We start from the raw sequence: 15,260 nt of genomic DNA on the forward strand, positions 1-15,260 counted from the left end.
TACCCTTCTGTAGTAATTCATATCTTGACACAGACCTCATTTGTCTTTGATATTTTTGAAAATCTGCTGTTTTCTATAATAAGTAAGAAGCTTCCAGGTTGTTTGTGCCACGCACAAGTATTGTCTTTCTGTAGCCATCTTTCAAACTTTTTATCAAAAATATTACAAGAATAACCATTAAATCATCTGCAACAATTTTCTAAACTTAAGCAAAGGTGTAGTAATATCAGATGGGTAGAAAAGCCCTATAGTGGAATAGGTCACCTATTTAACTTGAAATGATATACAAATCCTTCTATAATGGCCTGAATTCTGTGATGTTCTTGCTGATTTTTCCTTCAGGATGAGATTTACTTTAAGTTCATCACGGGGGCACAGAAGGGAATTGGTGAGTATTTATTCACCAAGGTGCCCCCGGGGGTTACAAGAAACAATGGCCACAAGCTAGCAGAGAGCAGATTTAGATTGGACATTAGGAGGAACTTCTTCACAGTTCAAGTGTCCAAGGTCTGGAACGGGCTCCCAAGGGAGGTGGTGCTCTCCCCTACCCTGGGTGTCTTCAAGAGGAGGTTAGATGAGTATCTAGCTGGGGTCATCTAGACCCAGCACTCTTTCCTGCCTATGCAGGGGGTTGGACTCGATGATCTATTGAGGTCCCTTCCGACCCTAACATCTATGAATCTTGACCTGGTTGAGCCATCATACTCTCTGTCGTCCTGGGCTTGTTCATGGATTACCCTTGATCAGTATTAAACAGTAATTGAACATGCAAATCCATGTTGCAGAGGTCTTGTATTTCTTTAGTATTTCTCTTAGTATTACAATGTACATTTTCTGTGGCACCTATCATGGTGCTATCTGAACATAATTTCATTGCGTCTTTTGCCTTGTTTACCCCCACAAAAATAGGTATTCCACAATAAAGGCTACAATGTTAGCAAACACATAGGGGTCCAATATTTCTGAGTAAAGTTACACTTAAAGACTTGTAGATGGCAGATCCTATTATTTAAAAAAACAAAACAAAACCCCAAAAAACCGTATATGGAGCATATTTAATAGTGCATAGCCAAGGTATTGAATTGGCAGCAAAAGTTTGGTAGAACCAGAAGGATGCTGCCAGAGGGGTGAAGTTGGCAAAACAATGTGGAGGCATGCACAGCAGTCTGGCACCAAGACAGGTATTACAGTAAAGGGTTTGCTTTCTGTTGTTGGTCTGCCTCTTTGCTCTTGGCTTTGTATTTTTTCCAGGCTTGTGAGTACCTTGTTTACACGGTTGATTATTTTCACTAGAATGAGGTATGTATTGGATCAAGTTGGTCCTATTTTCTAAGGTGCAGAATTAATTCCTTCCCGAGGTGGAAAAAAGCAGTGGGGGGCACCTCTCTTGGCTTTTACTTGGCATCTCACACAGTGGTGGGAGGGTCTGATACTGGAAGGAATGACAGCTTGCGACTGGTATTCTGGTGAGCTGGCTTCAATACCTAACTGCCACGCAGCTCCAAACTTGTCATATTGCTTTTCCTCTTAATATAAAAGCAACATTTCCCTGCTTCATAGGTATATTGTGTGGGCATGTAGTGACCATATATGTGCTTAGATAATATTCTTAATGGTTTAACATTTTTTTTATCTTCTTAGAGGTGTGTAGTGCTTAGCATTTAGCTTTATTTAAAACGACTATTGTGTCTTTCTGAAACTCAGTTTTAACTGAGATTCTAAGAATATCATTACTACAGAGAAGCTATAATCATTGCTAACAATGCATTTGTTTAGCACAGCTGCAAGAGATTGTCATTTCATCTTTGTTGCCCCAGTGTATCTCCATTTACACTATTTATGTATAGCTCCTGGCAGTCATTACACTTAGGACACAATTAGTCTGATATCTTAAATAGTAATCTGGCCAGGTGTTTAGGGAATTAAGGATAGCACAGAAATAATATATAAAATGTGTAATATTTCTGTGCCTGGTTTCAGATTAGTCTTAAATTGAATGTGTGGCAAGGTTAGGATTACACCAAGGTGTCCCACAACCCTGGTGCGGTCCCATCAGCCAACAATCAGCTGATTTGTTTTTTTTGTTTTCTTTGGCTGGGTCTGGGACCAGTCTTGGTGTGGTCCCCCTGTGTATGGCATGGCAGAAGGTTGGGATTGGATATCAGTTGTTGGGATTGGATATCAGATCCCATTGCACCTTTAAGTGGATGTCTGTTAGCAGCCAAAGAAATGTAGTATAGAAAGTCATTTGAAGGCCAAGCCTATTTGAACTTGTATTTCATTGCTTCGTTGGCAATTACTTAGATTTTATGTGAAACTTTCTTAAGGTTATCGGAATCTTTCTTTGAGGTGGTGATAAAGCAAACATTGACAATACATGTTATTGTTGGGTTTACTATGCAATAGCACTAACAGAGCTTTTGTTCTTGCAGAAGAGTTATTAATAACTTGTGAGTCATGGAAGGACTGCCTTTGAACTGAGGGAAGGTGGCAGAACACAATTTTTGTTGCAGAATCTATTTATATAAGAATTTGTATCTTTTTAAAAAACTTTCAGGAGTTTAGTCTCATTCCAAACATAGCTTGCAAAAACAGTGAACTTTTTGGTGGGGTTTTTCTTTGTTTGTTTTCCCCCTATGCAGCAAGAAGCAGCAGCTATATTGGTGAGGAACCCCTTCTTAATCTCCTCAGCTACTTTTTCCTGTCTTGTTCTCCTCTCTGAAAAACAGGAAGGGGTGGGTGGAGTACTAGCTCAAAGTTTTTCATACTCTCTAGTTTCTGTCCTCTGCTCCAGCAGACTGAGCACCAAGAACATAAGATCTGCCACGTTGAGTCATGATGTATAGCCCAAACACCTTTCTCTGACGGTGGCAAATAACTGTTTCTTTATACGAAGACTATAAGAAGCAGGGCATTTTTAGAGCAATCCATCCTTGGTGAAACCCCGCATTACCTGCATTCATAGGGTAAAACACGTTTTCTACATGAGATTCCATCCCTAGAGCAGCTTAAGTTTGGCTAATTCTTTTTTTTTTTTTTTTTTTTAACTTGATTATAGTTTTGGCTTCTGTAGACTTTATTTCAATTCTGGTTATTGTTAGACTCACAGTCAAACACTTAACTATTCACATTCAATTTTTGTCCTTTTTCAACTATGTTGCCTCTTTCCCAGATAGTTTTGTTTGCTCAAAATTGGTAGAATCATTAAAAGGGCATTCTAAAACTCATCTGCTTCTGAACTTATGTCTTATCCTTAATTGTTCAGTAAGTGTCAAAATGTGGGTGAAAACAAATTGCAGTAAAGACCTGTCTAAAATACATGCTGTAGGATCTGTCAAATTAAATTGCAGTGATACTAAACCCCTCCAAATTAGGAAGACTTTGCCAGAGTAATATTTGGTATAAAACTCCATGAAGTATTCAAGACTTGATAATGATGATGATCCTTTTCTTTGTAAACTAATGAAGATGATCTGTATTTGGTCATTTTTCCTTCTAAAAATGCTGCTAATGGTTAACACTAACAATAAGTTGTCAGTGTCCAGAAGGTGAGGCGTGAAGCTTAAGGAATGGTTTTGGGAAGTTGTAATCAGAGAGGTGCAAAGAATCACTTTTGGAATTTTACTAGGAAAGAAGTTAATACAAGTTTCTCCAGAGAGGGACATGATGACAGAATAAAATGCATAGTAGAAAGAGAGAGATGTCTTTTTCACATCCATGAAAATAAGAGGGAAATAGGGATAGAATATTTTGAAGGAGATCAATTTCGGCCCAAGGAAGTTACTGTTAAATAGCAGGGCATACAGGATGGGATTTTAGGGCAAAAATGGATAGCAAATGTTATTAGGGTTTAGTTATTCAGATTTTTAAAGAGGAAAAAATGTGATGAGGGACGGAAAAAAATTAGTGGCTGGTGGGTTGATTAACAGCTATTGTACTTGCATTTGAAATTGGAAGTGTTTGATGGCAGAAAAATCTGGGAGAAAGATGCATGTTCTACAGAAATAAATGATTTCAACTTGACTAAGAACTGAAGAAATGGGCTCAGTACATATATATAAATCATGCAGTAAAGATAATTTTGCAAAATAAAATTTAAGAGATGTTAGGTGTTTATTTTTAAACATGTTCTTTTAAAATCTGGGATTTTATTGCTCTACATAAATATGGTGGGGGGAGGTGGCAGGGGGAGATGGATAGGTGCCAGAGAGGAAGAAGAGCTGTTTTAGTTAAAAGGTAAGGTTGGCCCAAGAACAAATGGGTATAAATTGTCCACAAGCTGGCTGGGCCTAGTAATGGAAATAGTGATGTTCTGGAAAAGTTTTCTAATGGTAATAATAAGGGCAAAATACCTAAATACTGATGTGATAGATCTTAATTCGCTTAATGAAAGTAATTACTAAATATGGTCCTCTGATAGCAGAGACCTAGATTTAGGCCCCTGATGTATGTATAGTTAAAGCAGGGTGGGCAATAATTTTGGCTGGCGGGCCACTTAATGAGTTTTGGTGAGCTGTTGCATACACACAATCTTTCAGAAGATAACAAATTATAGATAAAAATGTATATTAAAAATATCTACTATAATATTTTAATTTTACTTAAGAAAAATGGTTGTCCTGGTTTTATTTTTTGAGTAGTGTATATAGAGGCAATTGCATAATCGCTCAAAATAAAGTCTTACTCCTGTATAGACTAACTGAGTAGTTGGAAATAAGTTTTTAGCAAGCTTTCAGGCACAATCGCCCTGTGGCTCCACATAGCCACTGCTGCCACGTAGGGCAGCACAGAAGTGGCAGTGAAGCAGCTGCACCACAGCCTAGCATGGCGTAGGCTCTGGGTGGGTGGCTGCATCAAACACTGCCTGGCAGCAGCCAGGTCAGCTCCCCATTCTCCCTGCTGGTGCAGCCCAGCCCAGCTCCACAGACCACTGTCAGCCCACACCCTGTGCTCCTGCTGCCCTGCTCTGAACCCCGCTGGTGCGGACCCCGGGACACCAGCAGAGGCCCCGTGTTCCCCCTCGCTTCCACTGCCCCTGCCCCCGCTTTCCCATCCACCTTCCGGCTCCTGGCTGCATGGCTGTACTGTGGGGCTCAGCAGGAGCCGGCCTGGCCCCAAGGATTGGGGCGATCCCCGCAGTTCTCCCCCTCTCCCCTCCCCCCTTTACCTGAATTTCCTGTGCTGGCACAGCCCTGAAGAGCCCTATGGTCCCAGGCCAGAAGCCCCTGTTAGGCCCTGCTGGGGCTTTCCCTGGGTCCTACTGCCCCTGTCTCCTGTCATCTTTGACAGGAGCCAGGGGCAAATAAATATTAATTTTCTAAATTTTTTAGGGGCCCCGCGGGCTGGATAGAATGGCCTGGTGGGCTGTGTCCAACCCGGGGGCTGTATTTTGCCCACCCCTGCCTTAGGACAACACAGCTACAACCAAAAACCCAGTAATATATATTTATATATTCACATTATATAATTATTAGCATTATAAATATAAATGTATATATTATTCTGTATATTGAAATTAGATTCTGTCTATACTATAGCAATTTATATATAGTACCCATAGACTTAATTCATTCAGAATTGATGCATTTTACTTCTTTTGAGACTGCTGCAAGTTTTAGCACAGGTACTTCATGAACAAACTTTTAAGCAGCACTTTTGTACCTACTTAGAATACAATTTGCATCGTATTAGTCCAAAGCCAAAAGGCTCATGATTTACCACATAGTTCGCTGGGCTGGGTCTCATCAGAGTCAACACCTTTTCAAGCCATGGTGACCTGACAGTTCATCCCTGCTCAGTATGTGTGTACTCCAGATATACGCCCCCTCCTCTTTGCAAAGAATCCACGTGCTAGTACAATACCAGGCCAGTTCCCTGTGGAGGGAATACCTGCCCAGCTTTTTTTTCTTTTTTTGAGCTGCGCCCATGTATGTACATGGACACACACATGGTTCCTATCAGCATGTTTGCCTATATAGGTCGCGTGTTGGCTGCTGCATTTAATCAACGTCATAATAGTAATTATAATTTTTAACATTATAGATATAAATTAATATATATTATATAGTATTATATATTCCCATTACTGAGCACATGCTGCTTTTAGCAGCAGATCAAAGATAGACAAAGTATTTCAGGCAGTTTCCTTGTATGTGAAGGTATGACGCAGGGCTTTTTCCACCATATTTTTCCCCCCTCCTCTTGCCAGCCCAGGAGCAATAACTCCATCATGAACCAGAGTTTATTTCTTTGCCTTAATTGCATGTGTAGATGCACCCCATGATGCATAAACTGCTCTGTAGAGCAAAAACCAGTCTGCCTCTTGAACCTTTTAGGTGTGGATAAAAAAACTTGTCCAGCCAGACTTGTTTTTTAACTGGAAGGCTACTAGCAATCACAGAAATGACAGAACTAAGCAGTGTCATGCATATTATGCAGTTACATCCAAGTCCAGACTCTCTCATTATCCTTTTCTTTGTATCGCCTCAGGCTGTGACCTCACAAACTAAGCAGGGTTATGCCCAGTTAGTACTTCAATGAGAGGAGTAGAAAAAAATGCAGTGCAAGAGGAAGCAATGCTAGTGCATTAGTAGATGAGATGACACCTTTGAGTTAATATAAACCCAGGGTGTTAAGAGATTCTCTACTGCTGAAGAAGTTTAGTGAATGAAACGTAAAACGGGGGTCCTTATATGTTCCTCAGTTCCATGGCATTCTTTGTAAACATGAAGTTTACCTTGGAGCTCTTGTCCAGGGTCAGATTTTAGTGACTGCATTCTTTCTAGCTTTTTAATTTTCTTTGCAGCTCCTGTAGGATAAGATGTTCCCTACTGCCTGTCATTTAAAAAAAATTTTTTTTTGGAAATGCTTAATTGGGTGGTCCAGAAAGAATTCAACAGCTGCATTACCATGCCAGGGGTGGCAGTGTGCGGAGGAGATAAGAATTATATACAATTTGGGTCTGATTTTGACATGGGATTTAACTTTTTTGAAGCTATAACTTTGTGTCTTCAGTGACTTGTACCCACCTGTTATTGCCCAGAAAAGAGATGTATGGAATCTTGGAAATTGTATATTAGGGTTGCTGAGCACAAAACTGTTCTCCAAAAAGGGTGTTCTTTTTGAATGTGGGTTCAAACAGAGATGAGTAAGCATCAGAGAGATTCATTCCAGAAAAGCTGCCGCTTTGTTTTTAATGCATTTAAAAATAATTGGCTTTAGAACAAATATAGAATGTTAGTCTCCCTGATCAATTGAGATATGCATATATATATATTTATACATGTTTATTTTTTATAGGATTCAAGTGCCCTGTATGTTCAAAGTTTGTATCATCAGATGAAATGGATTTGCATCTTGTGATGTGTTTGACGAAGCCAAGGATAACCTACAATGGTAAGAAAGAAATAAGCTAAGAATGTCTTTTTGTTTTAAGTCCCAACTGAAGTAATCATTTTTGTTTAACCATTTGAGACACTTATAACTAATCGACTATGCGAAGACTATAATTTGAGAGGAAAGTTTTTCATGTATGTATGGTTTAACTTTACAGCAGAATCCATTAGAAAAATGCATGATTTTTACAGATTTAATTATGAAATGTTTGTATAGCATACACAGTGGCTGCGTCTGAGAGACGCTGACTGCGCAGTAATCAGAGTTACTGCGCAGTTGTGCTGTGGAACAACTTTTCATGATGCTAACTGCACAGTGGCTCATGACTACTGCACAGCAGTGTCGTGTCATGCTTCCTGCCATGCAACACTACTGCACATTAGGATTCCCAGGCAGTTGGAAAAGGGCGAATATAGTGCCCATATTTAAGAAATGGAAAAGGGAGGATCCAGGGAACTACAGACCTCAGTTGTAGTTCCGACAGACCTGAGCCTCACCTCAGCCTCACTTCAGCCCCTGGAAAAATCATGGAGCAGGTTCTCAAAAAATCCATTTCTAAGCACTTGGAGGAGAACAAGTTGATTAGGAACAATCAACATGGATTCACCAAGGGCAAGTCATGCCTGACCAACCTGGTGGACTTCTATGATAAGATGACTGGCTCTGTGAATGCGGGGAGACCAGTGGATGTGGTATACCTTGACTTTAGCAAGGCTTTTGATACAATCTTCCATAACATTCTCTCAGGCAAACTAAGGAAGTATGGAATGGATGAGTGGTCTGTAAGATGGATCGAAAACTGGCAGGGTGCATTGTGCTCAGAGGATAGTAGTCAGTGGCTCAATGTCTAGTTGGCAGCAAGTATCAAGTGGAGTGCTCCAAGGTTTGATCCTGGGGCCTGTTTTGTTCAGTATCTTCCATCAGTGACCTGGAAGATGGGATAGAATGCACTCTTAGCAAGTTCGCAAATGACACCAAGATGGGGGAGTAACAGATACACTGGAGGGTAGGGTTAGGATTCAGAGTGACCTAGACAAGGGGTTTCAACCAGGGGTATGCATACCCCTGGGGGTACTTTGGAAGGTCCCGGGGGTACGCAGGGGTGGACGAGGATGGAATAGTGCCACCCTGCACCGCTGCCTCATGGGAGCAGGGCCACACAGATGCTGCACTGCCACCGCTCCACCACTCGCCACTCCCCAGCTCTGCATCTCGCTGCTTGCCCACCCCGCCCCTGTCCCCTCCGCTTGGTGTTCAGCTGCTTGCTGCCCCCCTACCCCTGGAGCACACTTATTAAAAAAGGTTGAAAACCCCTGACCTAGACAAATTGGAGGATTGGAACAGAAGAAAGCTCATGAGGTTCAATAAAGATAAGTGCAAAGTCCTGCACTTAGGACAGAACAATCCCATGCGCTGACAGGCTGAGGACTGAATGGCTGGGCAGCAGCTCTGCAGAAAAGGACCTGGGGGTTACAATGGACAATAAGCTGAATATGAGCCAACAGTGGGCTCTTGTTGTAAAGAAGGCTCACGGCATACTGGGCTGCATTGGTAGTAGCGTTGCCAGCAGATCAAGGGATGCGATTCTTCCCCTCTCTTCAGCACTGGTGAGGCCACATCTGGAGTACTGTGTTCAGTTTTGTGGCCCGCCCCCCCCGAAAAGATTTGACAAATTGGAGAGAGTCTAGCAGAGTGCAATGAAAAAGGTTTGGGGGCTGGGGCACATGACTTCTGAGGACAGGCTTAGAGAACTGGGTTTATTTAGTCTGGAGAAGAGAAGACTGAGAGGGGATTTAATAGCAGCCTTCAACTATCTGAAGAGGGGTTTGAAAGAAGATGGAGCTAAACTGTTCTCAGTGGTGGCAGATGTCAAAACAAGGAGCAACGGTCGGTCTCAAGTTGCAGCAAGGGAAGTTTAGGTTAGCTATTGGGAAAAACATTTACATTAGAAGGGTAGTAAAGCACTGGAACAGGTTACCCAGAGAGGTTATGGTCTCTCCATCCTTGGAGGTTTTTAAGTCCTGGCTAGACAAAGCCTTGGCTAGGATGATCTAGTTAGGGATGGTCCTGCATTGAGCAGGGGGTTGGACTAGATCAGTGGCGGGCAATTATTTTGGGTGGAGGGTTGCTTACTGAATTTTGGCAAGCCATCGAGGGCCGCACGACAGGTAGCCCGGGGCAGATAAATATTAATTTTCTAAAATTTTAGGTGCTCCGCAGGCTGGATAGAATGGCCTGGCGGCCTGCCTCTGGCCCACGGGCCACACTTTGCCCATCCCTGGACTAGATAATCTCCTGAGGTCCTTTCCAACCCTAATTTTCTATGATTCTTTAATTCTAACATTTCTCCTCCCTGCACGTCTTCGTTATTATTCAAAAGTGCAGTAAAGTTATGTATTTCCTCCCATCACAACATATAAACCTTTTGAACAGTGAGCATGGGTCTAACAACATTATTGAGTCTCTTTTTTGAGTTAATTGCTCTCTGTACCACCCTTCTTCGAGCAAGGAATTTTTGGCAGTTCAACTTTAGCAAGAAATATCAGTGAACTGCAGAGTGTCTGGTAGCTGACCTGCTTCATGTACTCTTCCAAAAAGAAGTGGTTACAGATTTGCCCTAATAGGTTGAAAGTGGTTGCTGAGTTCATATAAATAAATCAGTATGCCTTGTAGGCCTTATTTTTTCCAACACCACATGATATATCACAGGAAATCATGTTGCTTACTCTGCCTGGCATGTCAGGAGCGCCCTTTATTAATTTATGTGTTTCAAAAGATTTTTTGGGCTGCTTATGTTCTTCAGAAAGAAATCAACATATTATTTTGGTACAAAGGTTATTGGAGATAATCTAATTGTACATTATAATCCCCTAAAATTTATCAGGAATCTTGGCACCAGAGAAGGCAGCTTTTTCCTGCTCTGGGCAAAGCAGCTATAGTGTTTTGCTTATGCAGGGCAACTGTCTGAATCTAAAGTTTCCACTTCAGAATTTGGCATAGCAGGAATATGGTTAGCACTCTCTGCTTAGAGGCAGGATTGGCGAGGAGTGAGTAAACTGTTTTTCTTTGGAGGTTGTCACCTTTTAGTTAGTTTTCATGCTTTGCAGTACTGCAGAAACAATTTTATGTAAAACAGAGAGGTTAATTCTCAGTAAACTTTTTTTTTTATACAAGATGTTACCAGTGTGGATCCATTGCATAGATACACTGATCCCTCCCATCTCCACAGTTTCTTCAGAACATAATTGGGACTTAGAAAAGAGTATATAAGAAGTATGAGACTTCTTATACTTCATTTTATGGTGTATTTAGGGAGGGGCTTAAGCACAAACTCCAGTGGCTTTATTATTGCCAAAATGTGTCTTATAAGAAAATTCCACAGCTCTTTATAGTGTGGTTAGGCAGGAGCAGTATGTTTGGAGAACTCCAAGTATTTGGTAACTTGGCTTGACGCTTACTACTGTACTGATATTTTGAGTAGACAATAGGTGAATTTGTTAATAGCAATTTAGCTCTCAATGTTGATGGAATTACTCAACTAAGTACACACGCTGAAAGATTTTTGACCTCTTCTAGAAGTTAAGTGAAAAGAATTCTGAAATTAAAATCTGAGTTTTGACAGGCTTCACTTTATTTTTTAAAGTGTTCCCTTTTGTTTAGAATGCACTGTGTGTTTCCTAATGACGAAGTTGTTTGTTAAATCTGGAACAGACAGGCAGAGAGAGTTACTAACTTTTGAGCTAGATGAAAGCAGCACGTTCTGCTAGAAAATTGAATTTTTCTGTTCCTTGGAAAATAGCCTGAATGTCTGTTTTCTTGTTTGCGTGTGCATGCCTGGCAAACACAAGGGTATTTTTCATGATCAGTGTGTTTGGCCTCATACTTAGGTGGGATTAGAGTTGAGGAGCTGTCTTTGCCCTTAATATTTACTTCCTGCATGGTTCTTCATGGCAAAGGCAAAAAGCAATTCATCAGTTGGCTGCAGTTAACTGGGACAATATCCAACCACTCCTGTCCACAATGATATTCATTTCCCACCCACCTAGTAACATGATCATGAAAATCCAGTTGTGCCTCATTGGTAATCTAGAGGGAAATATGCATCAGGATCCTTGGCTTATTGTCTTGGGTTCCCTTATTTAATGGTGTTAGGCCTCTGATTTCCTTATTGTGTTACTTCTGTGTTCTCTTGAAAGCCAAAACTTGATCAGGAGACCCACTCCAGACACTGAAGTGAAGATGAGAGTGCAGCACCCTTTGTTCTTTCTCTCTCATAGTGTTTCAGAATTGGTGTTTCAGTGTGATAAATGAATAATACCATAGATTAGTATGTGTGCAGTCCGTGCTAAATATTTTCCCAGAGTTCTGAATGCTAAATGGAAAAAGCATTAAGAAAAAGGAGTGGAAACAAAACTGCTCAGAATAGCAAAGGAAACATGTTTTTTGGCACTTGATTCCATCTCAGAGAAGCACTTTCTTTTGACAGACCGTGAAGCCTAATCTTGTTTTGAAATCTGGCTATCAGTGTTTAAATTTTTCTTTATTTTCATTTAAAGATGTTGAGAAATATTTTAAGAAGCCCTCTGCTTCTACTGCTCTTTCCCCTCCCCAAATAATCTTTGTATTTGCAAATTGTTTAACCATAACTGTTCTTCCAAAACTGCAATTTTTACTTCAAGTCCAGACAAAGAATCCATTTCATGATCTTTGTGTCTGGCAATGCAAACAGAAGCTAGAGAAGTTGCTCTGTTTTGAAACATCTTCAACTGACCCCTAATGTGATGAGGTTCAGATTTTCACCTGATTGGCCATTTTTTAATGTCTGCACCTGTGCACTTGTTTGGTCATGGCTATAAACTGCTTTCTGTGGGCAGATCAGGTGAAAATTGTCACTTCTGTCTGCATCCCAGCCTGGTAAGCTCTGAAAATGTTTTTAGTGTGCTTGGTGAAGATGGAAGGGAGAAATGGTTTATAATACACTACAGCAGTTCTTCACATGAATTTGAAAGGTAGCATTGTTGGGTTCAGTATGGCAGTGATTTGCAAACAGGGTCCCATGGCATCCTTTTAAGAGTGCTCTAGGGTGCCATGCAATATTAGCACTGTTAGGTGTTCGGATGCTTACATGGTTAAAGATAAATCCTGAGATTTCAAATAAGAATCCATAGTGCCAAAAACATTTGAACCCTGTCTGTTGTGATCTTTTTGAGTTCTTTGCAACAGAAGAATTGCTCTGTTATTTTCCATACTCAGAAAAATGAGTGAAAGCTAAGAGCTGCCATTTTCCAAGGAGTGCCTTGAGTCTAAAAGGGTTAAGAGCTACTGCTGTAGGGAGTGTTGTTTGCTCCTCTTCAGTGGACTAATACTGTGGCTATGAGATTTTAGGAATAGGATACATGTGTATTTTTTTTCAGTGCTTTTGGACTGTCTATTTTTGTAGCCTATCGTGCAGGGAGTCAAGGAATCTGGGAGCCAGGCAATAACTTTCTAGGAAGAATTTTTTCACTAGGATGGTAATAAAACACTGGAACAGGTTACCCAGAGAGGTTGTGGATTCTCCATCCTTGGAGGGTTTTAAGACCCAGCTAGACAAAGCCTTGGCTGGGATGATCTAGTTGGGGATAGTTCTGCTTTGAGCAGGGGGTTGGACTAGCTGGTCCCTTGCAACCCTAATTTTCTGCAATTCTGTGACTCTCTGTAATTACCACATTCCAGTGGAATGTTTTGATTTAATTGAATCACAACTTGATGATGGAACACTAATCTGATGGAAAATGTTTGACCAGGTTGACCTATCAGCTGTATCTAAAGCTACTTGGGGCTTAGAAAGGGAAGCTGGCAATTGAACACAGTGCAGGACTTGGACTGAAAGCAACTTTGAATGCAGCTAAAGTAGTATGTCAGTGGGCCGGAGTACCAAGCACGTTAAACAGAAATTTTTCGAGATGGTGATTTTTGCTTGTATGATTCATTTGTTAGTGTTACATTAACAGGTGTTTGATGTGCATATTTGTACTGTTTTATTTATGTACTCAAAGTAACATTGTTGCTTTTAATTTGTTAGTTTACAAGAGTGAGTGAATTTAACCTGGTCCTTCAGACAGCTATCTACCCCTGGCATGCCCAGCTCAGACTAATCTGTGGGCCACTTACAAATTATTATTTTTTCCAGTAGAGGATTGCCTGAGCACGTGCACAGTTTGGTCAAGTTGCTGGACCACTGATACCAGTATTATATTTTGATTATAGTAAGTAAGACCTCAGTGTGAGCTGCTGGCACAGAAGCCTGAGTCAAAATGTTATGTAAGCAATAACACTGCTATATGAATTAGAAGCAATCAACATAATGAACATTCATAATTAAACTGATAAACATACACAGTCTTAATACTATGCTGACTAAAACGAGGTGACTGGGGAAAGGCATAAGTGACTCAAAGCAATATTAAAACACTAAATTAAGGCACCATTTTTATTAGTTCATACCTATTCAAAAGCTTGTATTTTGGAGAAGAAAAAAAACTTGAAGAAAAAGTAGGTTTTCTGCCTTGCAGCTGTTTGCTAAACCCCTGTTAAAAATTGTATTGGCTAGAACCTGAATGTTCACTTTATAGGGTTCCTGATCAAACCAAGGTGTCTGCTTGACTGACTTCCGGTAGACAATCTCTGTCTATTGCTCTAATACAAGTATTGAAGGTATTTATCTTCTGATACTAAAATAGCATTCCCTGATATTTTTTGGTTCTTAAGAGCACATGGGACTCGAAAGCAACAGAAATATAACTTTTGTCATGGAACAGAAAGATGTTAGGTATAGTAGGGTTCCAATTAAAGCAAACTGTACTAGCCGAAGTTGTATATATCTTGAGGATATATTTGACTTGGAATATGATTTATGGCTCCATAAAATAATGGTTCCCAAGTGGTTTAGAGGAGGTGGCCACTAAAAACAAAACTTTTATTGACAAAAGTGATGCTTTCCAGAAGAGCGTAAAAATGTTACTTGTTCCATGGTACTTAAATCTGCTGGAACCTCTTCTGGCTCTGTTCTGGGGTTCTTAGCTGTGGATATTTTCACCAGTTTCATGCCTTATTTGAGTTTCTAGTTATACGTTTTTTGTTATGACTTAACTATACTGTGCCACACAGATTCTCGTGGAGTTTTCTTTGTTTATTGCAATTCAGTACAGAAAATGCAGCGTTGTCATTTCTGCATCTTCATTTCAGCCTTTTAAAGTACCTGTTCTCTAGATTTTTTTTCTCCCCATCACCTCCTGCTCCTTTCTCACTTTTCTTTTAAAGAGAAAGAAAAACAGTGGTAACAAGATTCACTACCCTCTCACACTGCACCTTCAAAAAATCCCTAAGAGAAGCTATACCTGAGTGAGATGCTATGCTGTGGTGTAAGCTTTCCTTATGGACTTTTACTGTAACGCCACTTGAGCTCCTTTCTGGGAATTGTACCAGTATGTCGTGGTGCAGACCCAGACCCTCAGACTGACCACGACCTCTCCATTCGGTAATAGGCAAATTTTATTGATACACAGTGATAGCAGATAAGAATAATGAAACAATTCTGTATCTATCAGTCCCAGAGTTCAGAGTCAAGGTACACCTGGTCAGTACACGAGCTTCACTCTGAGGTTCTCTCTTGAATGTCAGATGCCAGTAGCCTGGAGGTCGAAGGCTGAGGCTCACTTTCCCCCAGTGGGGTGGATGAGACAGGCTGGGGCATGCCCTCTGTCCATGGTGGCCTCGGGTTCCCCTCTCTGGGATTCTTTGTTACTCTAAAGTTCCTCCTTTTGTATTCTTTTTTCTCTTTGACTCTTCATCTCTGGGCATTGCTGACTGGTTTCCCTGTGGTC

At 40.7% G+C, this 15,260-nt stretch overlaps 1 protein-coding gene across 1 annotated transcript in view; it reads left to right on the forward strand.

Annotated features, from left to right (window-relative positions):
• Positions 1-15,260, forward strand: part of ZNRF2 (zinc and ring finger 2) — an 82,379-nt gene that overhangs the window by 37,076 nt on the left and 30,043 nt on the right. Inside the window, exon 2 of the mRNA XM_019497765.2 lies at positions 7,300-7,395. Coding sequence (XP_019353310.2) covers positions 7,300-7,395 — 96 coding nt within the window. The remainder of the gene's footprint in view (positions 1-7,299; positions 7,396-15,260) is intronic.

The sequence above is a fragment of the Alligator mississippiensis genome, chromosome 5 (genome assembly GCF_030867095.1).
Source record: "Alligator mississippiensis isolate rAllMis1 chromosome 5, rAllMis1, whole genome shotgun sequence".
NCBI classification, from domain to species: Eukaryota; Metazoa; Chordata; order Crocodylia; family Alligatoridae; genus Alligator; species Alligator mississippiensis.